The sequence below is a fragment of the Osmerus eperlanus genome, chromosome 19 (genome assembly GCF_963692335.1).
Source record: "Osmerus eperlanus chromosome 19, fOsmEpe2.1, whole genome shotgun sequence".
Taxonomy (NCBI): domain Eukaryota; kingdom Metazoa; phylum Chordata; class Actinopteri; order Osmeriformes; family Osmeridae; genus Osmerus; species Osmerus eperlanus.
In genome coordinates, this window is record NC_085036.1 from 13,246,521 (window position 1) to 13,268,257 (window position 21,737).

Consider the following 21,737-nt stretch of genomic DNA (forward strand, 5'->3'; position numbering starts at 1 on the left):
GTTCACCCCACCTGGTAGAAAGTGTTGATCTCTTTCCCATTGGCTGTGAAGGTCATGAGACCTGTGTCCAAATCGATGAGGCAGCCTATCACAAAGTCTTCCTGACTGATGCGCGTCTGCTGAGAGCTGCTGAACTCTCCTCCCCACACCATGTAGCAGTTACTGCGCTTCATACTGACACAGGGACAAACACACACACACACACACACACACAGTCAAGCTAACAGCACAGTCTGATATCCCCTTCTGAAGGTGTGTTTCTGTGTTTGAGTGTGTGTGTGAGAGTGGAGGTGTGTGTATGTGTGTTTCTACAGGCACCTGTCATGGATGTTTCCTTTGTCGTCTCCCACGGTTACAGTCACGTTCCTGACCTTGCTGAGGTCGAAGTGAAGGTCGTACTGGTGGTAGTCGGGGGTGATCCAGCCCACCCAGACTCCGCTTGGTTCCTGGCCCGCGAACACACGCACCGAGTAATAATACTGCAGGAGAAACACAGGACTCAACATCACAGTCACTCAAAACCAGTGGAGGTTTCAGTTCACATGATTTCATTACAGTTTGTAAAAAAAAATTAAAAAGGGTAATATGTACTTCCCACTTTGTATTATGAAAAGTATAAATAACGGCCACATCCTCAATAAAAAAACTAAAACAAAACCTGTCTCCCCCACATTTGAAAACAAACCTACGCCCCTGCTTAAAAAAAAACTGTTTGAAACCATAATACTGTCCCACAGAGTGACTTCCTGTCCCTAGATCAGAGTAGTGGTGTGTAAACTGCGAGGGCCATACGGTGGTGGTGTTGAGGATGATGTCCACGTCGTCCCGGTCGTCAGGAACCACATCCTCCATCAGCCGAGGCATGCTGGGAACCACAGGAGCCGGGGTGAACGCAGCCTTCTTGGCCTTGAAGAGGAACCTGAGGAATGTTCCCCCGTTAGAGAAGAGCGGAGAACCCACACACGCTTGTCCTGTCTATGTATAGAGGTGTTTAGGTCTGGAATACAAGTAGACTTCTAGTATTTCTAGGCTGTTTGATGATGTTTCATGTTTCCCTGGAGGAACGCTGTTTTGTTTTTATTGAGTACTGACACATGTTCATGATTGGAAATCACAAATAAAACACACTTGACTTGAAGGATCTCCACACGTGGTCTTCCTGACCTCTCCTCACCCCTTCCTCCTGACCTCTCCTCACCCCTTCCTCCTGACCTCTCCTCACCCCTTCCTCCTGACCTCTCCTCACCCCTTCCTCCTGACCTCTCCTCACCCCTTCCTCCTGACCTCTACTCACCCCTTCCTCCTGACCTCTCCTCACCCCTTCCTCCTGACCTCTACTCACCCCTTCTTTTTGCTCTTCTCCGTGGAAGCATCTTTCTCGTTCTCGCCTCCTTTGGCCGGCGTCTCCTTGGGCACTGACGGCTCCTTCTCCTTCTCCTCCTGCTCCTTGCGAGTGGCCGACTTCTTCAGCACCTCAAAGTCGGAGTTGGGGTCCACCTCCAGGACCTGGTCCTCGGGGATGGTGAGGGTGCGGGTGAGGGGCGTGGTGCCGGCGGGAACCTTGAAGGTCTCGTGGAACTCCACGGGCATGCTCAGCCGAAGGAAGAGCAGGTCCGTGTTGGCGTTCTGTGAGCCGTAGGTCTTATGGGTGACCTTTAGGCAGGGGGCGCTGTCCACTGTGCCGTCCACGCGAGAGATCTACCAAAACGGACAAGGCAGTCAGGAAACTACTGAGAAGAGATTCTTTATCTGGAAGTAAGAGATAAGAAAGGAGGGCTTCGGTGACGTGAGCTCACCTCCATGTGAGGGTGTTCCGGGGGCACAGGGATGAACTGGGGCAGGCTCTTGCTGAACCACATGGTGATGTCCCTCTTCATGTTGATGGCGAAGGGTTCGAATCCCTCCTGCAGGCCGCAGATGGTGAAGTAGCGCAGGCTGCTGACGTTCTGGCCCAGGTTGATCCTGCCCACCTGGGACATGCCCAGACTGCACACCGGGATGAACCCTGAGGAGGACAGTGACATCACACGGGTGCAGCTTAGTGGTTAGAGCATGGGGATGGGTGTAGCTCGGGGCAGGTCAAGAGGATGCCTGTTCAGGGGACTGGTGTGGCTCAGTGTCTCCCCTTTACGTTGCTTTGGTAACCGCAGCATCTGCTAAATAAATGCATCACATTCCAGTGAGGAATCCATCTCCTCGACAGGTCAGGTCTGGGAGGAGTCACTTACCGTCTCCGATCTCGATGTCCTTGAAGGCCATCTCTGACCCCGAGTCGCTGATCAGCATCTCTCCGTTGAGGGTGAACATGATGTTCTGCTCCGGCAGGTCGATCATGCAGCCGACCACGTCACCTGACAGCCACTGGCGCCCGAACGGCTCGTTCCCCACGTGCCAGCGCTGAGCCTGCGGAAGAAAAACAGCAGAGGTTCCGCTCACAAACGCATGTTTTCCAAAGTCTGGTGCTATAGTCCACAGTCACAGGAGGAGCCTCCGCCATACCTTGAAGCCGTTGAAGACGTAGGCCAGGTCGTCGGCGCCCAGGTCGGTGTCAGCTCGGACGCTGGGCCGGGCCCAGCCCACCCTCATCTCCCCCACTGTCACCGCCTCAAACTCAAAGTACCACTTCCCCTGGGTCACGGCGTACGACTTCTCCGCCCTGAACACCCGGATCTTATCCGAACGAGAGTTACCATCCCCGTGTCCACCTAGACACACACACGGACACACACACAATAGTTTTCAGTTTCTGAATAACATGCCAGCGGCCTAACATGTAATCGCAGTAGTTAGAAGTGATGTATTTTGGAGCGAGGCGCCTCGACAGGGCTGAGACTCACTGCTCTCCTGGTCCGGGGGCTCTATGTTGTACCCGTAGCCAATCAGAGTGCGGACCGCCGCATACACGGTGTCCCTATTGGTCTTCTTGGTCTTGTCGTCCAGGAGGTTGTACGGCACCAGACGAGGGTTGCGCTTGTTCATGATGTCCTGGACGTAGAGGAGAGGAAAGACGTGAAAGAGGAATGAAAGAGGAGTCATACTCGTCCCTCGTTGTTTAAAAGCGTCTCTTTTCTCCGCTGAGTGAGGAGGTGTGCTCCGGTACCTGCACAATGCTGTAGGTCCAGCCCTGGCGGACACGGTCCCTCGCCCACACGTTGTGCCCGTTCTCTGCCAGCCGCTCCACCAGGGTGTTCTGATTGGGCGTCAGCTTGACGTGGCTGAGGTCCAGAGGAGCGGGCTTGTAGCTGCTGCTCATCACATACCTGGTGGAACGTGGTAGAACATGGTGGAACGTGGTGGAACTTGGTGGAAAGTGGTAGAACTTGGTGGAACGTGGTAGAACGTGGTAGAACATGGTAGAAAATGGTGGTCCGTGGTGGAACATGGTATAACATGGTAGAACGTGGTGGAACGTGGTAGAACGTGGTGGAACGTGGTGGAACGTGGTAGAACGTGGTGGAACGTGGTGGAACGTGGTGGAACATGGTAGAACGTGGTGGAACGTGCCTGCAGCAACAGAAACAGACATGTGCGAGTGTGACTCACGTCTTGGGCAGCTTGATCCTCTTCAGGTTCTCTTCTGCTTTCTCGTCTCCCATGCCCACGTGGCAGCCCAGCGCCAGCAGAGTCCTGCACACAACACAGAGACCCTGAACATCTGGCAAGAGTGCTGACACACTGAGACAGAGAGACAGAGAGAGAGAGAGAGAGAGAGAGAGAGAGAGAGAGAGAGAGAGAGAGAGAGAGAGAGAGAGAGAGAGAGAGAGAGAGAGAGAGAGAGAGAGAGAGAGAGAGAGAGAGAGAGAGAGAGAGAGAGAGAGAGAGAGAGTTTGGAAGACCTTTACTCACTTGAGCGTTTCTCCAGACATGGCCAGGTTGTAGTTCTTCTCTGGCTCCGGAAGGCTGGCGAAGTCCACCAGACACGGGTGGAGCTTCTTGTTGTCATCTCGGAACTTGAGAAGGAAGGAGAGGAGAAGGGGAGGAGGAGAGGGAAGCTGTTGTTGTTCAGGAAGATCAGAACATCAAAGTGATAAAGTCCTTTCAGCAGTATGTTCTGATTGTGTCATCATCAGAAGCCCTCACCGATCCGTAGGTCCAGCCCTGTTCGATGCGTGTGACCGCCCAGAGCTCGTGACTGTTTTCCGCCAGCTTCTCTCGGATGCGCTCCAGGTGAGGCGGAAGCACGATCTGAAACAACAACAGAGATCACAGCCTGCCGGAGACACACACAGCGCCCCCTGGGGGTGAGGAGTGGCACCTCACCTGCACCGTGTCCACAGGGCAGGGAGTGAAGGCGGTGTGGGAGAGCGACAGTGTGGGGCCCAGCAGGTTGCGGACTCCGTTGTAGTCGTGTTTGTACTCCTTGATGGGCTCGATGCGGAGGCGGTCTTTGGGCAGCACCGCCTCGTAGCAGGGGGCGTAGCCCGGGGGCGGGAGGAACTTAAAATCCCCATGGCGACCTCCGAGCAAGAAGCGAAGCCTGTTGGTTGGAGAGCAGAGGACACACAAATGTCAGTTGGAAGTCGGAAGGGTTTGAACTTCTCAAGCGGGTCAGATCAGCTCCGAGTTCAGGAGTCGTGCTTCTCACTTGATGCCGGCAGAGAAACTGACGACCGGGAAGAAGAGCCCGTCCAGGTTGAAGTTCTCGAACATGCCCTGCACCGGGTGGCCGTTGATGCGGAACGAGATACTGGGCACGCTCAGATCCAGGCAGCAGCTGATCACGTCGTCGGACGCCAGGATGTGCTGGCTGGGGCAAGCCACGTGACGGGGGACGCGACCTGCGGACACGGGGTCAGAGGTCAGCTGACATGGGACACGAGCGGAAGGAAGGGTGAGGAACGGTCTTCACGGAGAGGGCAGGTGAGCAGCCTCTTGTCTTCTCCTATTGCTGGCCTCTCTCTCCCTCTCTTCATCCCTCTCTTTCTCTCACAGGTTACGTTCAGCACTTCTCCCTGCCAAGACTCAAGGCTTGACCTACCTGACCACAGGTGGAGTCCATCGAAGCCGTAGGAGTAGAGGTCGTCCCCCACGCCGTTGCCCCCCCAGCCCTCGCCCCCTCCAGGGTAGGGGCTGTACCCCTCCGTCAGGGCCCAGCCCACGCGCAGGTGGAAGGCCTGCGCCGTCAGGAAGGGCTCCACGTCGTCAACCATCACCTCAAAGTACCACTTCTTATACTGGGTCGACCCATCACACGTTCCCAGAAAGATGTTCGGCCTCATGCTGAAGAGGGAAGGAAGAGTACATCCTAAAGGGTGCACACCTCCTGAAGTGAGGAAGCTACATGTGTTGTTCATGGCAGGGTGCCGGTTCTTACCTTGTCACGTAGTTGATGATGTTGCTCTGCAGTAGAAGGTCACGACCCGGAAGTAGATTCTCAGTGATGAGATTCTGATTGGACCTCACGGCCACTCCGTTACACACGCACAGAGAGCAGAGCACGTCCAGAACCTGGAAGAGGGCAAAGGTACGGAGTTCAAAACCTGAACAGGTACAACAGACGGCCACTCGTGCAGAAGGTGAAAGCTGAGACCTTGTGATTGCGTCCGTGTTTATCCAGAAGGGAGATGATGGATTTGATGTGGTTCTCCTGGATGATGTTCAGGACCTCAGGACTCTCGATGAGAACACAGTATAGCACCTCCAGGATTCCTGTGGCAGGAGACAGAACATTATGAAAAGGAAAAAAGGTACTACATCTAAACAGATGTAGTACCTTTTGTTGGATGTAAATCATCCTCAAAACGGGAGTTTGGTGGGAAGCGGTTAGGGAATCAGGCTAGTAATCAGAAGGTTGCCGGTTCGATTCCCGGCTGTACAAAATGACGTTGTGTCCTTGGGCAAGGCACTTCACCCTACTTGCCTCAGGGGAATGTCCCTGTACTTACTGTAGGTCACTCTGGATAAGAGCGTCTGCTAAATGACTAAATGTAAATGTAATGTAAATCCCCGCCGGAGGTGAGGTTGTGTACCTGAGGACGCCTCCAGGCGGTCCAGCTTGCTAACCAGCCAGTCCAGGTTGTCACAGAACAGAGCACAGTTGGCACGGTTACCTCGGATCAGCGAAGCTGCGAGTGACAACAACAGCAGCGACACAGTCAGAACGCAGAACATGAACACAGAACATTAATGTAAAAAAATCTTGGGTTTCCATGACTTCTGCACAGTACTGATAATCCACAGCTCTAACATCCAGCTCTCTGGAGGAGTCACCAGGAGCCTACCTAGCGCTCTCACTGCAAGAAAGGTGCATTACAAATAAAAAAGTATTATTCTTGATATTCTTATTACCCAGCAGCTCGTACAGCAGGTTGACGATCTCCTTCCAGGACTCTGCCGCCTCCTCTCCAGCGAACTCAGAGAAGTGGGCAGCAGTGTTGTACACGTTCAGACGGTCTATGCAGTCCAGCACCAAGGTGATCATGCCCTGGACCACGGGAAAACAACAAGGAAACCTTTTTGTTTTTTGGAAAATATTTATTTTTAACAGTTTAGAAAGGTTGAAAAAACATTTTTTTTCACAAATAATTGTTCAACCTTCATAACTAATTCTTAAAAAAAAAAAGTTTCTAAAGGTCGAAAAACGTACAAAACGTTTTAGAAATAAATATATTAAGCGTTGTCTTCCTACCTCCTCCTGAAACAGGTTCTGGCGGTTCCGGAGCGAGCGCAGCTTGGACTGCTTCTCCTCGTGCTCCAGCTCATCCTCTGGGGGCCGGAAGTAGAAGATGAGGTCCTGCAGGGACAGAGCCACAGCGTCCATGGGCAGGGAGGGAGGCCCGGGGGCCTTGTTCTTCCCACTCAGGGAGTCCAGACTCCTGGACACACACACACACACGAACACACACAGACACACACACAGACAGACACACACACACATGCAGTCAGATAGACACACACACACACACAGTCAGACACACACACACACACACACATGCAGTCAGATAGACACACACACAGACAGACACACACACACACAGACACACACACACAGACACACACACACACACACACAGACAGGCAGACAGACACACACACACATAGGCAGACAGACACACAGACACACACACACACAGACAAACACACACACACACACAGACAGACAGACAGACACACACACATGCAGTCAGATAGACAGACACACACACACAAACACACACAGACAGACAGACACACACACACACAAGCAGACAGACACACACACACACACACACACAGTCAGACAGACACACACACATGCAGTCAGATAGACAGACACACACACATGAACACACACAGACAGACAGACAGACACACACACACACACACAGACAGACAGACAAACACACACACACACAGGCATCACAAGCAACCCGAACAATGAGAAACTCTTCGCATTCTCTTCAAATGTAACTTTAAAACAACATCTGATCCTGTGACTGAGGTGGTCCTGGACCAGTTGGGGAGTTGGAGGTCCTACTTGATGAACTGTGTGAAGAGTCCGGCCGTGCTGTAGATCATCCTGGCAGCCTGGGACTCCTCCGTCTGAGAGCGTGCCACCGTCAGGGCGTCGTCCATGTGGCCCTCCTTGTGCAGGATAGCCTGAGGGAGGAGGAACGCAGCGGGGTGAGGTGTCTGGGTCACGTGGGAGCGTCCTCCAGCACTGCCCCTCGCCCTGAGAGGCCCCGCGGCGCCACACGCCTCACCTTCCTCTTCAGAGGACCCAGGCGGGCAGATTTGGCATCGACGGCGGCGTAGGTGAGCCAGAGGCCGGTGGCAACGTGCTGCACGAAACACATGGACTCCCCGTACTTGATCTCCGGGGTCCCCATCCCCTCCACATCCCGCTTCTGGGCCACCTCGATCTTCTCCTGCAGGGGGGGAGAGGGGGGAGAGAGGGGGAGGAAGGGTAAGGAACGATCTTCACAGAGAGGGCAGGTAAGCAGCTTCCTGTCTCTCCTACTGCTGGCAACTCCCTCTCTTCATCTCTCTCTTTATCTCTCTCTTTATCCCTCTCACCCTCTCTCTCTTCCTCTCTCTCTTCCTCTCTCTCTTCCTCTCTCTCTTCCTCTCGCTCTTCCTCTCGCTCTTCCTCTCGCTCTTCATCTCGCTCTTCATCTCGCTCTTCATCTCGCTCTTCATCTCGCTCTTCATCTCTCTCTTCATCTCTCTCTTCATCTCTCTCTTCTCTCTCTCTTCCTCTCTCTCTTCATCTCTCTCTTCATCTCGCTCTTCATCTCTCTCTTCCTCTCTCTCTTCCTCTCGCTCTTCATCTCGCTCTTCCTCTCTCTCTTCCTCTCTCTCTTCCTCTCTCTCTTCCTCTCTCTCTTCCTCTCGCTCTTCCTCTCTCTCTTCCTCTCGCTCTTCATCTCGCTCTTCCTCTCTCTCTTCCTCTCTCTCTTCCTCTCTCTCTTCCTCTCTCTCTTCCTCTCTCTCTTCCTCTCGCTCTTCATCTCGCTCTTCCTCTCTCTCTTCCTCTCTCTCTTCCTCTCTCTCTTCCTCTCTCTCTTCCTCTCGCTCTTCCTCTCTCTCTTCCTCTCGCTCTTCATCTCGCTCTTCCTCTCTCTCTTCCTCTCTCTCTTCCTCTCTCCTCTTCATCTCTCTCTTCATCTCTCTCTTCATCTCTCTCTTCATCTCTCTCTTCCTCTCTCTCTTCCTCTCTCTCTTCCTCTCTCTCTTCCTCTCTCTCTTCCTCTCTCTCTTCCTCTCTCTCTTCCTCTCTCTCTTCATCTCTCTCTTTAGGGCGGCACAACGACTTGTGCTCCCGGGAGGGGGGGGGGGTGTCTGTTTATACATTTCGCTTAGGCGCCAGATGTGCTAGGACCGGTAATGATGACTGCCTTACCTTCGTAGCTCTGAAGCAAAAAGCGGACATCTTGGAGTTGGCCTTCTCAGAGTCCACCACCAGGAGACCCTTCTCTTCGTCCAGACAGAGGTATCGGCCCGTGGTGATGTGACGCACCCTGAAAGACTGGCCCCATTTGATGTGACTTCCACTCCACCTGAAAACAGCAGTTTCAAACAACAGCACTTAAACCGACCGCCCTCGGTTGAGATGACGGACTGGTAAACATGGCTGCTGGACAGAGGTGGGTTGGTCCACACTCACCCAATACGGAGAGGCTCCAGTCGCCATAGAGACCGGGCGTGGCTGCAGACGGCCCCGCCCTCATAATGAGCATTTCTGAGCGGAACAGGAGAGTCATGCTGATCAGTGATCTGTAGCAGCTAAGCTAACCAAGCTAACCCTCTAATGGGCGAGGGACTAGTACAGTACATAACACAGTATGATCTTAAAGATATCTTTTTTGGGGGCATCGTTGAACACAGTATCTTCCGGAATGTGTAAAGACTGATGTGCTGTCTGCCCACCTGCGTTGGTCGTCCCCCTGGTCGGCGGCGGGGATGGCCAGACACTCGTCCATGTGTCCGTGGAACAGCCTGAGGACATAGCCTCCGGTCAGGAAGCCTGCAAGACACAAGCCACGGAGGACGGGGAGATGCGGCAGATCAGTTCAACACCTGCTGCAGTGAGACAGGCATCCCCTCACTGTCTACCAGCCCCACCCTGAACACCCCACGCTCATCCTCACCTTCTACCAGCTCACACCCTGAACACACAGGGTTCATGGTCCACAGAGTCTGCATGAAGGAGGCATCGACCATCAGGTCTCCGCTGGCATAGGAGAGATGCTTGGAGACAGAGAAACAGAGAGAGACAGAGAGAGAGACAGATGGAGGGTGAGAGAGAGAGAGAGAGAGAGAGAGAGAGAGAGAGAGAGAGAGAGAGAGAGAGAGAGAGAGAGAGAGAGAGAGAGAGAGAGAGATGGCGGGAGAGAGAGAGACAGAGAGAGAGACAGAGAGAGAGAGAGAGAGAGAGAGAGAGAGAGAGAGATGGCGGGAGAGAGAGAGACAGAGAGAGAGAGAGAGAGAGAGAGAGAGAGAGAGAGAGATGGCGGGAGAGAGAGAGAGAGAGAGAGAGAGAGAGAGAGAGAGAGAGTTGAGAGTGAGTGTGAGAGAGAGAGAGTGAGTGTGAGAGAGAGAGAGAGAGAGAGAGAGAGAGAGAGAGAGAGAGAGAGAGAGAGAGAGAGAGAGAGAGAGAGAGAGAGAGAGAGAGAGAGAGAGAGAGAGAGAGAGAGAGAGAGAGAGAGAGAGAGAGAAGGAGAGACAGATGGAGGGAAAGAGAGAAGGAGAGAAAGACAAATGGAGAGAGAGAGGAGAAAGAGAAAGAGAGAGAGAGGGGGTTTGGTGAGGTCTCTCATCAGGCAGAAGGTGAGGAAGGTGCTTTACGTGGAGCGAGGTCTCACCAGGTATCTCTCTGACGACACACTGACCAGGATGAGGTCGTCTCCAACCCTGACCTTCTCACCCTCCGACCTCTGCTTGGAGGCGGGGTGAATCGTCCACCAGCACGCCTCACCTGAGGGAGGACTCAACGTGAGCTTCAGTCACCCCTTCAAAATAAAAGTCCTTACCTAACCCTAACCCTGACCAGAGGTTTACATGGACTACAGAGGTCTGTGCAACATGAGTGACACGTACCTGTGGAGTCTTCTTGCAGGCCCACGTCGAAGGCCAGTTTGTCTGTGAGCGACCGAGATGTGGTCAGACAGCTGAGGTACTGCAGGAGAGAGGGAAACACGTCACACTCCTGCCCAACACAACTCTTCATGACAGATGTAGACAGTAGTACTGACACTGTGTGGGAGAAAGACTACTAGACTGTAAAGGAGAGGGGGGGGAGAGATAGAGAGAGGGAGTTTTAATCGTCAGGGCAGCCCTGCGAGGGCAGCAGCCTGCTCACCATGCTGGAGTGGGTGTGTTTCAGCAGGATGGCGTGGCCGTACAGCAGGGTCCGGTGTCCCCCGCCCTGGGACGACTAGCGGAGACAGAGACAAGAACGAGTTACACTCCGGTCACGCAGCCGGCACGAGGCCCAGAGCCCAGGCACACGGCACTGCTGCAGGCCATGGAGAGAGAGAGGAGGGCCGCAGGAGCAGCCTGGAGGACCTGGGTCTCCCTCTCAGGTGAGAGGACACAGAGACATCAGACAACAACAAACATTTACCAGCTATCACATGAGGTGTGAGTGGACCACAACTACAGAGTAGAGCACCAAACATCAAGTCAAATGAGACACCCAAACTGGGAAAACAACAGCAAAGTCAGATTTACATTTTACATGTATTCATTTAGCAGATGCTTTTATTACAGATTAGATTTTATTACGCAGATTAAAACATCAATACACAACACTACTGTTACTGAAAACATACAGATATTATACACGGTTACGTATAGAACGTTGTTATGATTAGTGATTTTCAGGAACACCGTCAACTGTTAACATAGGGATTATGCCTAGAGTGAATGATATTGTCTTCCTACAGTTCTACAAGTTAATACGGTTGAAGAGGTTGTTAAACACCAAACACCCCAAAGGAGAAACCGCAACCACACAGGGAGTGAGAGAGGAGAGGACATACGGGGCGTGCAACATAGGAGTCAGGTGGCTGAGCGGTGAGGGAGTGGATAGTAACCAGAAGGTCGCTGGTTCGATTCCCGGCTGTGTCAAATGACGTTGTGTCCTTGGGCAAGGCACTTCACCCTACTTGCCTCGGGGGGAATGTCCCTGTACTTACTGTAAGTCGCTCTGGATAAGAGCGTCTGCTAAATGACTAAATGTAATGTAACATCTATCTGACTGGAGAAGGAGGACAGGTGACCGCTATAGATCAAGGACTGGGCTCTCTGCGTAGTGATGACATCAGTCAATATGAGGTATGTGAGGCATGGGTATGATGTGGGGGGGGAGGGGTGTGTGTGGATGTGGCGTCGCAGCCAGGAGATTTAACAGCACGGGGCTGCTCCGAGACCGATGACAGCCATCGTTACTTTCGTGTCATCCGACACGCTCCTTGGCATCCCAGCTATGACAACACCAAGGAGAGTGGGAGAGATGTGAGGAGTTAGCTGCGGTTGTGAGTGAGGATGACAAGGGATTCATCAGTGGCCCTGACAGGGAGAAGTGGTTCATTACTGACTTTGGGGGAAGAAGTTCACTGACTCAGAGAGGAACAGGGGAAGACGCTCAGGGTAGACAGGAAGAGGAGAGGGAAACGTGACAGGAACTGAAACATGAGCAGACGTACCCATTTGTCCAAATCGACTGCCTACGGTTGGTGGGTGGGAGAGTGACGAGGGTGTGGGCGTCAAAAGAAGAGACAACAAAACGAAGTTAAGTTGCTTGAAAACAAGCTACCTCGGAAACAGGGCCTTCAACAGCTACAGCATATCTACACAACCATCTCGAGTTTTTGTCCTAAGAGACTATTTAGCTGTGAAACATCACACTTGAACAGAAACACGCCCCAGTTTGTCAGCTGCCCTGGTCGAACCCCCACCTCGTTCAGGTCCGATGTGTTGGACAGCATCTCTTGCAAGGCTCGCACTGACAGAGACTGCTCCAGGATAAAGCAGCAGATCGCCAGGTCCGGAGGAACATTCTGGAAGGAAACAAGATCATCCATCAGCTACACTGCAAAAACGCCCTATGAAATTGTAGCAATGAGCTTGCTTATGCTTAAAACAAGTACATTTGGCTGCCAGTGCAGTAAGACATTTTCACTTGAAATGTCATTTTCTTAAATAGTGTCATTTTCTTAAATTAAGTCACTTGTTAAGCCATTCATAATAGTAACAAGTCCAACTACAGTTAAAATCAAAAAACAATATTATCAAACTCAGTTTCTGCAGTGTAAACTACCCAGACACCTCTAGTGTCCAAGCTAGCTGTTGATATACGGTGTTACTGACCTGGGCGTTGGAAGTGGTCTCCAGGAAACAGAGTCTGTTCCCAAAGCCCTCGCAGGACAGGCACAGCTTGATCTGCTCCTTCAGGATGGAAGCAGTGCACTGGAGCACCACCTGGTCATCCTACAGACACACAGAAAGAGCAGACATTTTGGTTTTCAAGCCACCACCTAGCAGCCTAATCTAAACCTGGAATATATAAGATAAAACTATAATAATGATTCCTTAACTATCTGAGCTAACAAACTTATCGACAATTTCTAAAATAAATTTGAATTTATTTCAATACCAAGTATGCATCTCAACATCCCAAACAATTGAGTGTAGCACTCTATAATTAGAGTTCAACTGGAAAGGTTCAGTGCTACTTTCAACATTCCAGATGTTCAATTTAAAAGAGGACACATTCAGAAGAAGACAGACAAGCGCCACATTAGGAGTTGTCCTCCACCGCGAGGCTTGTTCTGTTAGCAGGTCTATTTAACTTGGCAGCTATAACCTTGAGGCCAGCCTGTATGACACACATGCTGGCCAGGGGTAGAGTTACAGCCAAAACAAATTTAGAGGCGGCTTAATAATGGCTGACACAGTGGTGGTGTACAAGAGGATGAAGGCACAAGAGGAATTTTCTGATATCAGTGGAGATTTAAATTTGTATCTCAGTTCAGGCCACAGAGACGAAAACACGAGTGGATATTCTGGCGTAGGTGCTGCTGTGCATCGGAAACTGGGTCAAAATGTAAACAGCTGTCGGCGGCCTCTCTCCTGAAACACCTCTCATTCCTAGCCTCCACTCCCTCCTCTGTGCCCCCCTGCCTCTAATCTCTCCGCTGCTCTGACGGTCACAGGTCACGCCTCCCTGGCGTCTATTTCAGACCGCGCACCTGCTGCTCTCACATTCCCCTCCGGGACCACCGGACATGTGACACCCCGCAGGACCTGGCCAGCAGCATCATCCACAAATGTAACAAACGCACACGGCCAGAGATAGTTTCAGAGTCCAGTTACTATTATTCGCTGACAATCAGATCACCGGTCTGATCAAAAAGGTCTATTCTCTAAACTATAACAAGAGAGAGTCTGTACAGTGACCGTACACCTCAGGGAGTCAGTTGGCTGAGCGGTGAGGGAGTCGGGCTAGTAATCCGAAGGTTGCCAGTTCGATTCCCGGTCATGCCAACTGACGTTGTGTCCTTGGGCAAGGCACTTCACCATACTTGCCTCGGGGGAATGTCCCTGTACTTACTGTAAGTCGCTCTGGATAAGAGCGTCTGCTAAATGACTAAATGTAAATGTACACCTTAAAAGAACAGGTGGCGACGTTACCAAGACATAGCCTCGCTAATCCCAAGACTGTAAATATAGATCTCTGCAGAGCTGAGGATGAACAGCATCACAGCTAGCGATGCCCATCCTCCCTCACTCCCCTCCATCCAGCTGACCCCTCTCAAGTTCAGACGCCACACCCCGCCACACTCCCACCTCTACGCTAGAGCCCTGTCTCTCACATGTCTGTGTCACTGCCAGGAAGATGGACAGTGAACCCATCCACAAACCCACTGGTGTGGTCTACAGCACGTCTGTCAGGGCACGTCTGGGCCTCGCTGAGGGGCCACACACAAGCAGCAGACGAGGCCTTTCTCCTTCCAGGGGCTCAAACTCAGAGCTATAAAAAGAAAGATCTGGTGCTCAGGAGAGGGGGATACTTCTCACAAAATTCATGTTTCTTTCACACCCCCTATCTCCAGTATCAGACTTGACACTGCAGAACATGTAAAAGCCAGGGAGCATTACCTGAAATTCATACAAGCCTTTAAGCGATGGGTCTTAAATGGAAATTAATGAGGTATACAAGTGCCAAAAACAACATGGCGGCCAGAATATCCTGCACCTCTGCCTGGTACTGTGTGATTAAACCGTTTCAACTATGTGGAGCAGAATTACTGTGTGAACCTCAAGATGTCCTGAGCAGTGGGAGGAGGCTGGGAACATTCAGCCTGTGACCCCATCCAAGGAGACAGAGGGGAACCAGTCTCCCTGGAGACAGAGGAGAACCAGTCTCCAAGGAGTCAGAGCGGAACCAGTAAGAGGAGAACCAGTCTCCCTGGAGACAGAGGAGAACCAGTCTCCAAGGAGATAGAGGGGAACCAGTAAGAGGAGAACCAGTCTACCTGGAGACAGAGGAGAACCAGTAAGAGGAGAACCAGTCTCCCTGAAGACAGAGGAGAACCAGTAAGAGGAGAACCAGTCTCCCTGGAGACAGAGGAGAACCAGTAAGAGGAGAACCAGTCTCCCTGGAGACAGAGGAGAACCAGTAAGAGGAGAACCTGTCTCCAGGGAGACAGAGGAGAACCAGTAAGAGGAGAACCAGTCTCCCTGGAGACAGAGGAGAACCAGTAAGAGGAGAACCGGTCTCCAGGGAGACAGAGGAGAACCGGTCTCCATGGAGACAGTGGGGGAAACAGTTTCCAGTCTCTGTCTGGTCTGCCTCCGGCCTGCTTCATCAGCTCCCACTCCCAATGAATACACTTCCTCAGTATAACCAGTAAAACCAGTCAATTTCTTTCACTACAAGATTAGCGATATAACTTTTGTATTTAAAGTTTATATTGTATTCATTCTTCATTTGTATGCAGTGTAGTCACTTAACTCTAAAGAGAGACTCTAAACTTCTGGGATTCGTTTTCTGAATTATAATTATTCATACTTGATATGCCCTTCTTATTTGATTACAAACGGCAGTGTGTGTGTAATAGTTTCTGCTGATCTCTCTGTGATTGTATACAGGCTCAAGTTTTCATAGCTTTCTATTCGCTGGAGTCAGCTGTTCCTTGGCACCAACCATCCTGCTCAGAGTCCAAACAGTAACAGGGTCCTTCAGGAGTAAAAATAGATAACAATGCCGACAAGACCAGCACCTGTTCACGCCAATCCGTCCTCTCCTCTCTCAAGTCAATAACATGCACGCCACTGCTAGAGTACTTTACAGTTAAATGAGTTCAATAAGAACTTAAGAGGCCAAATTCACCGTACGTTGTTAAAGGACGTGTTTACTCAAGTCCCATAATTCCCACTCATCCGTCTAAAGAGGACATGGCATCACTCACCGTGCGCAGAAACTGGATCTCCTCCTCTCCATCTCCTCCTTCTGCCATCCTCACCAGGTATTACAGATCGCACCTCGAACGGGATAGGGATCCGCCTGGTCGTTCCTTACCCAGCCGATCTCTCTCTTTCTCTCCCACCTCGCTCCTCTCAACCCTGGCTGCCGGGAGTAGGCGTGATCAAGGACAACGTGGCTCCAGTGATTCTGGCTGTGTTGGAAGACAGACTGACAAAACTTCTACACCATGAAAAAGGGGAGGAGCAAAATGACAAAAAAAAAAGGTTGTGCCCACACTGGCCAGATGAAATTCCTTTTCTTTTTTTCGGAGTGCAACATGATTGCAATCAAATTAGAACATAACTATTATTGTAATAAAACATGCATAGAATTCATCTGAATTTGTTCAATTGTGCACATTTTGCTATGGATTCATACAAGCACAGGCAGTTTAAAGAGCCAGAGGGATGCTGCACAAACTATTTTTAAATTGAATGCTTTTATTTAGATTAAAACAACAAAATAACAAATACATAAACAAAACATTAAATATTGTCTATATCAATAATAAACAGAGTTGCAACATGCATATTAAGACTATAGTAGAAATACATAAAATAACTAACAAAACAACGTTTGTTTGTACTCAAATTTGCCACCCACCATTCCAAAGAAAACAGAACTAATTATTACGTCTCTTTAACCATCACATGCACACTGTATGTTGTAAACAGAAGAGGAAGGAAAGACACAGCCTCCAAACTCTCATATCTGCAGCGATTCCCCTGCGGCCATGCTGACCTCATGGACGAGCCAGCGAGGAGAGTCTCTGTAGCGCCTCCTGGTGGCCGTGGGCCTGAACGTCAGGGCAGGAGGAGAAGCTCCCAGAGAACATCCGTCCATGTCTACAGCGACAAAGTCAAACGCAGGGGCATCGCCAGGCGGGCACTCTGCCTCGGTGTTTGCTGTGCCGTAGCTCTCAGGGGGCGTCGCTCTGTCAGTCTGGGTGGCCGTGTTGATGTGAACACAGCAGGTGTGCATGTGCAGGTGCAAGGAGGGAACTGCAGAGAGTCTGGGCTGGACTTCTCTGACCTGGAAGTTCTTCCCCACCGGCGAGGCGCTCTGGCGTCGCCTAGCTGAGGTGACTTCTGTCTGGGTTTGTCTATCCAGCTGAACTGGGGCTGTGAGGTCTCCCCCCTCCACCCTGTCTGAGTCACACAGACTCAGCTGCTCCTGCAGGAGGTGGTGCAGCTCTGGCTTGTCTGACGGCTCCTCTGGTTGAAATTCTCCGACTTCCTCCCGGCATCCCTGGCTCTGCTCTGGCAGTTCAGCGGTCGCGCTTGGACTCCCCCCGGGCCGTGGAACGTTCTCCAGCCTCGTGGCTCCTGGAAGGCGGTGGGTCTCTGGATCCAGCGCCATCTGGAAAGCCTCCAGTCTCCCAGTCGGCTCTGGCGGGGCTGACTGGACCAGGGGCCCTGGACTGGCTCCCCCTGGCCGGTCCGCTTCCCTGCCGAGCCCTGCCAGAGCTCCAGGGACTCCGTCGTGACTGATGGAGCGTCCGAACCGCCTCGCCCCCTGGCGCCGTAGGCCCAGGGCGCCCCTGTGCTCCCTCCCCAGCAGAGTCTCGTGCAGGCGGTCTCTGAGGAGGGGCGCAGGGGCCGGCGGCGGCGGAGCCCTGGGCGTGCGGAGCAGAGTCGCCAGGGCGTTGAACCGTCTGAGATGGTCGGCGACGGACATACGAGACCTCTTGAAACCCGAACCGGACTCGACCGGCTTCTCCGGCGCATGCTCCCGTTTCAGCACCGCCCTTTCAGCGTTCCTCGTCCTCGATGCTGTGTCTTCTGAGGTCGTCGGCCGGTCGCCCTCTGCGTTTGTCCTCCCGGAGTCCGGAGGCTCTTGGTCTTCACGGCTGACGGACAGACACCTCTCCCCTTCGTCTTCCTCCAGGGATTCGTCTTCATCTCTCAGGTGCTCCAGGTTCACGTCAGGCAGGCTGATCGACCGTCGAGGTGCTCGCCGTTTCCTGCTCGCCCGGCCCGACACTTTCTCTCTGACCGGCTGCTCGTCTGGAGACCCGTCTCCGTGATTTACCTCAGTCTTCGCCACACCTCCTAGTTCACGGTTGGAGTCATTCTGCGAATCAGGTACTTCCATGTCCTCGCCTCCCAGCGAGGCAACTTCACCTTGTCGCTCCGCTCCCTCCGTGCCGGTGGGGGAGTCAGGTGTGTCCTGGGCGGCTGTGGGGTCCTCCATGAAGCTGAGGTTGAGCAGGTCAGGGTCGTCCTCCACCTCATTCTCCCTCACAGCTGTTCAGAGAAAAGCACGGTTACACTCAAGGAGACAGACCGGGGAATAAAGGACCGTGAGTTAAACCATGCAAACCTCTTCCGGGCCCGTCGATCAGAATGACCGGGATTCTGCTCGTGTTCTCCGCCTTGCAGATGGAAACTCCACCCGTGTCATCAGACAACATTTTACTTCCAGGCATCACGGTTTCATGATCACTTTGGGGCAACGTACTAGTCGTGTTCTGTCATCAGAGCAAGGCATGAAACACTCAGTTATTTGTTATTCAGAACGTGATGTGGTTTAAGTAGCCAGTGACTCTAAACATACTGGGAGGTTCCAGCTGGCTGTGTTAAAGAATCGTAGAGATCGTCTTCGCTGAGAACAATCCTCTTCAACCTCAGGCCTTCAGGAAGATAGCACAGTCAGCCAACACGACACAAAAAGACAGACTTGCCACGTGCGATAAACATTTGCAAGTAAATATTTGCATTTGTTTGTTTCATACTTACCTGTTAAGTAATTTAGAATCTTTGTTTCGATTCTTCTTTTCCTCTGATGTACGTAGTGTGAAACAGGTGTCCTGTTTCTCACTCGGGTCCACTTCACTCACAACGTTTGAGAGATTACAGCTTTGGCTCTCCCTCAGGTCCTGGACAGAGCGTCTATCAGAGAACAGGGTTTTTATTCGGTAAGTAATCAAAACATCACGCATAAACCTGCCTCTTAGGTGCTCTTTGGACCATTCATGTTACAAGTTTGAAAAGGAAAGTATTACGTGTGGCCTCAGAAAGGTCTGGGAAGTTACAAGATGTAACTCCTGTCGTGTAAATTGGAATATTGTTAAATTCATAATACTGTTTTCATAAGACTTTTTCGGAGAAGGCTGGAACCTTTTGCACGGTAAGAGTGTCTAGTTAACTGCTGAGAAAGCTGGAACCTTGTGTGCTGTAACTGTGCTGATAATATGAACAGGAGGCTGTTGTGTGTAAACGGCAGCAGCTCTATCTCCACGTATGATGGGCCTGTCCTTGAGGGAGTTCTTCATCAGACTGACAGAACACCCTGTGTAGTCTGTGTGTGTCTAGTGCTTTCTGCAGAAATCTTAATTCAATAAATACTTACACAAAACACATTTTAACAGAATTGAATTTACAGATTCTCACATTCCCATCACTGTGCACGGGGTTCCCCACCAGAACTACCTTTTTTTGGCAGAGCCCTCAACTTCTGGAACTGGATCCTCTGTACATTTCCTCTTGACTGTGACTGGTGATTGAGGAGTGGGACGGCTATTCTGCTGACCTGAGGATGTTTGTGTTAAGAACAGCGTGGTCACTTCTGCAGCCTACTTTCAGTTTACATACGATACATCACTAACTTGCCGCCGACATGAACATTGACTTGAAACACATCACCCCAACGTTAAACACTTACTGTCTGCAGGATTTGAAGAGCCAGTTGAAGGGTTGAAGCCTGTCTTCAGTTTACTGAGGGCATCCACAAAGATTTCTGAAGAAATAAAAACATAAATTACATTGTTTTACCCAACAATCAAACCACTGTGTGTACAACACAAACACATTTAACATTTAAACACAATTAACTTCAAAAGGCACCAACAGGATGACTGTTGATCAGTTCATTTCAAAAGCATCAACTGCCGCTCGGTTCCTGGTGGCCTCACCTCCGACACTGCGCCGCCTCTGACGCTTCAGGCTCCTGTAAACACCAACCCCTCTCTGCTGGAACTTACCCCCGTCGCTAGGGGGCGTGGCCTCCCCGCCCTCTGACAGCGGAGACATGCTCAGAAGGCAGGGAGGGATCACCCCTGGGGAGGGGGGGGGGGGGGGCATCACAGTGTAACAGATTAATATGTCATTTCACATAGAAGTTTTAAGCACCTGTTAATTTCTACAATCTAACGTGACAAAAGCCATATACGTTATTTTGTATATAACAGCTCTCACTGCACACACACACACACAGCCGTCCACCGTCAGATGAATGGGGGGGAAACGACAACACAGTAACTTACCGATGCGATCGGCATGTGCTATGAGAACCTTTATGACCGCTGCCTGTCTGTCCAGTAGTCTCTCTGTGCCCACAGTCAGCTTGGAGCCTCCAGCAGGAGACTGCAGCAGGTTAGGGGCCATCACAAGAGCCAGGTTCCCCGCCTCCATCCGGTTCTCATCACACCTGGTGAGGAAGCAGCAGTCGATGGGGTGGAACATGAGGAGAACAGAGACCCGGAACATGAGGGGGAAACAAGTCAAACATCCACCTGTCAGCTGTCTGTCTTAGGAAGATGCAGAAGTACTGGAGCGCCCGGGTGTGTACGGCAGGGAACAGGGCTGTGATGAGCAGCGTGGCTTCATCTCTGGCTCCCTCCTGGCCTTCCTCCAAACTCTGCGCGTGGCACAGAGGCGCCTGGAGGTCCACGGGGATGAGGGGAGACGGCAGCTCCCGCAGGAACTGCTTCAGGAGGGATGCAACGTCGCACGGTTGCAGAGTGGCTGAATACGGCTGAGAGAAGACCGGCTCTCCCTGCTCCAATCCACCCTGTCGGAGCGGAGGGAGGATGTCAACATGTGAGGAATTATACTCCTACAGAATCCGACCTGTTTCTCCTTACCCTCAGAGCTCGGATTCTGTTTAACGACCCTGTTTTCCGAAACAGCCCTTCGGTGTGAAGATGATGAGATAAAAACCCACAGGCATCCACCAAGAACCTACAAGATTTCACATGAAACGACTTGAAACCTGAGGCGTTTAATGCAATATATAACGGTGCTATGTCAGTAACATTTAGTTGATTATGCGGAGGCTACGCTTAAACGTTAGGACTGGATAAATAGCCTACTGTAAACACAAATTTAACTTACTTCGGCACAGTTCCGCCAACATCTTTTACATCGCACTGTGGAACCAATGACAGATCCCGACCAAACGCAAACTTCAACTGGCTCTCCTGAAAATAGATTTAAGAACGATAACGTGCTGATCTATGCCAGAATATCCCGCGATGAGGAGCCACATGGTGGCTATTCGTTAGAAAATTCAGGGTTTACCTTTCTCAGAGAGTTGTTCAATGACGCTCCATTCAAATAGTTCTTCCAATTTTTTACCCGAATCCCAGCTGTTTTCAGTGTATTTATGACTGCTACTACGCGCGAACGATCCTCCGCTGGACTATGCATTGATTAGAATTATGAATGACCAATTATATATCTTGAAACAATTGAATGTGATGGTGCCCCTTCAACACATGACATCACAAAAATTCACAAGTTCACAGTAGTTGACATTTCCGGTCACCTAGGTAGACACAGGTGTGCTGTGATGGTTGTTCTAGAAACGATCATGTTCACGGTAAGGTTAACACGGTTCTCGTGAAGCATACTGCAACTCGCCGTCATGTTGACATACTTGTTGATCGTTCTGCAAGCGTTACATGCATCATTAGGAGTAGTCCTATTTAAGGCAGCATGTTTTAAGTGAACTTGTGAACTGGGTGCACGTGACATGCAGCTCTTACCCCAAACAGCCGCTAGTG

At 51.3% G+C, this 21,737-nt stretch overlaps 2 protein-coding genes across 2 annotated transcripts in view; both read right to left on the reverse strand.

The window, feature by feature from the left end:
* Positions 1–16,049, reverse strand: part of LOC134040075 (ryanodine receptor 1-like) — a 51,482-nt gene extending 35,433 nt beyond the window's left edge. The window contains 33 exon segments of the mRNA XM_062486300.1: positions 12–174; positions 319–479; positions 793–919; positions 1,343–1,698; positions 1,797–2,005; positions 2,229–2,403; positions 2,500–2,705; positions 2,838–2,985; positions 3,101–3,260; positions 3,544–3,627; positions 3,847–3,950; positions 4,081–4,185; positions 4,261–4,477; positions 4,586–4,778; positions 4,979–5,220; positions 5,315–5,448; positions 5,531–5,649; positions 5,970–6,065; positions 6,289–6,424; positions 6,629–6,815; positions 7,457–7,578; positions 7,683–7,847; positions 8,822–8,978; positions 9,086–9,160; positions 9,349–9,445; positions 9,570–9,669; positions 10,284–10,396; positions 10,519–10,597; positions 10,781–10,855; positions 12,129–12,149; positions 12,381–12,482; positions 12,793–12,912; positions 15,897–16,049. Coding sequence (XP_062342284.1) covers positions 12–174; positions 319–479; positions 793–919; positions 1,343–1,698; positions 1,797–2,005; positions 2,229–2,403; positions 2,500–2,705; positions 2,838–2,985; positions 3,101–3,260; positions 3,544–3,627; positions 3,847–3,950; positions 4,081–4,185; positions 4,261–4,477; positions 4,586–4,778; positions 4,979–5,220; positions 5,315–5,448; positions 5,531–5,649; positions 5,970–6,065; positions 6,289–6,424; positions 6,629–6,815; positions 7,457–7,578; positions 7,683–7,847; positions 8,822–8,978; positions 9,086–9,160; positions 9,349–9,445; positions 9,570–9,669; positions 10,284–10,396; positions 10,519–10,597; positions 10,781–10,855; positions 12,129–12,149; positions 12,381–12,482; positions 12,793–12,912; positions 15,897–15,944 — 4,596 coding nt within the window. The 5' untranslated portion in view covers positions 15,945–16,049.
* Positions 16,050–16,380: 331 nt separating this feature from the next.
* Positions 16,381–21,718, reverse strand: zgc:153345 (uncharacterized protein LOC566129 homolog). Its single transcript, XM_062485751.1, has 12 exons — positions 21,253–21,718; positions 21,067–21,152; positions 20,817–20,913; positions 20,466–20,743; positions 20,217–20,380; positions 19,866–20,009; positions 19,616–19,690; positions 19,384–19,483; positions 18,691–18,843; positions 18,509–18,584; positions 18,275–18,422; positions 16,381–18,198 (listed from the first exon to the last, which is right to left on the reverse strand). The coding sequence occupies exons 1-12, from the start codon at positions 21,379–21,381 to the stop codon at positions 16,658–16,660; spliced, it is 2,991 nt and encodes a 996-aa protein (XP_062341735.1). The 5' UTR covers positions 21,382–21,718; the 3' UTR covers positions 16,381–16,657.
* Positions 21,719–21,737: the final 19 nt, after the last annotated feature.

Excerpts from the sequence above, each read along its gene's own strand:
- zgc:153345 (XM_062485751.1), bottom strand. The coding sequence starts at position 21,381 with ATGCATAGTCCAGCGGAGGATCGTTCGCGCGTAGTAGCAGTCATAAAT. Across the intron at positions 19,484-19,615 it reads CTCTTCAAATCCTGCAGACA|GTCAGCAGAATAGCCGTCCC; the intron begins GTAAGTGTTTAA and ends AAACATCCTCAG. Across the intron at positions 18,199-18,274 it reads GATCGACGGGCCCGGAAGAG|CTGTGAGGGAGAATGAGGTG; the intron begins GTTTGCATGGTT and ends TTCTCTGAACAG.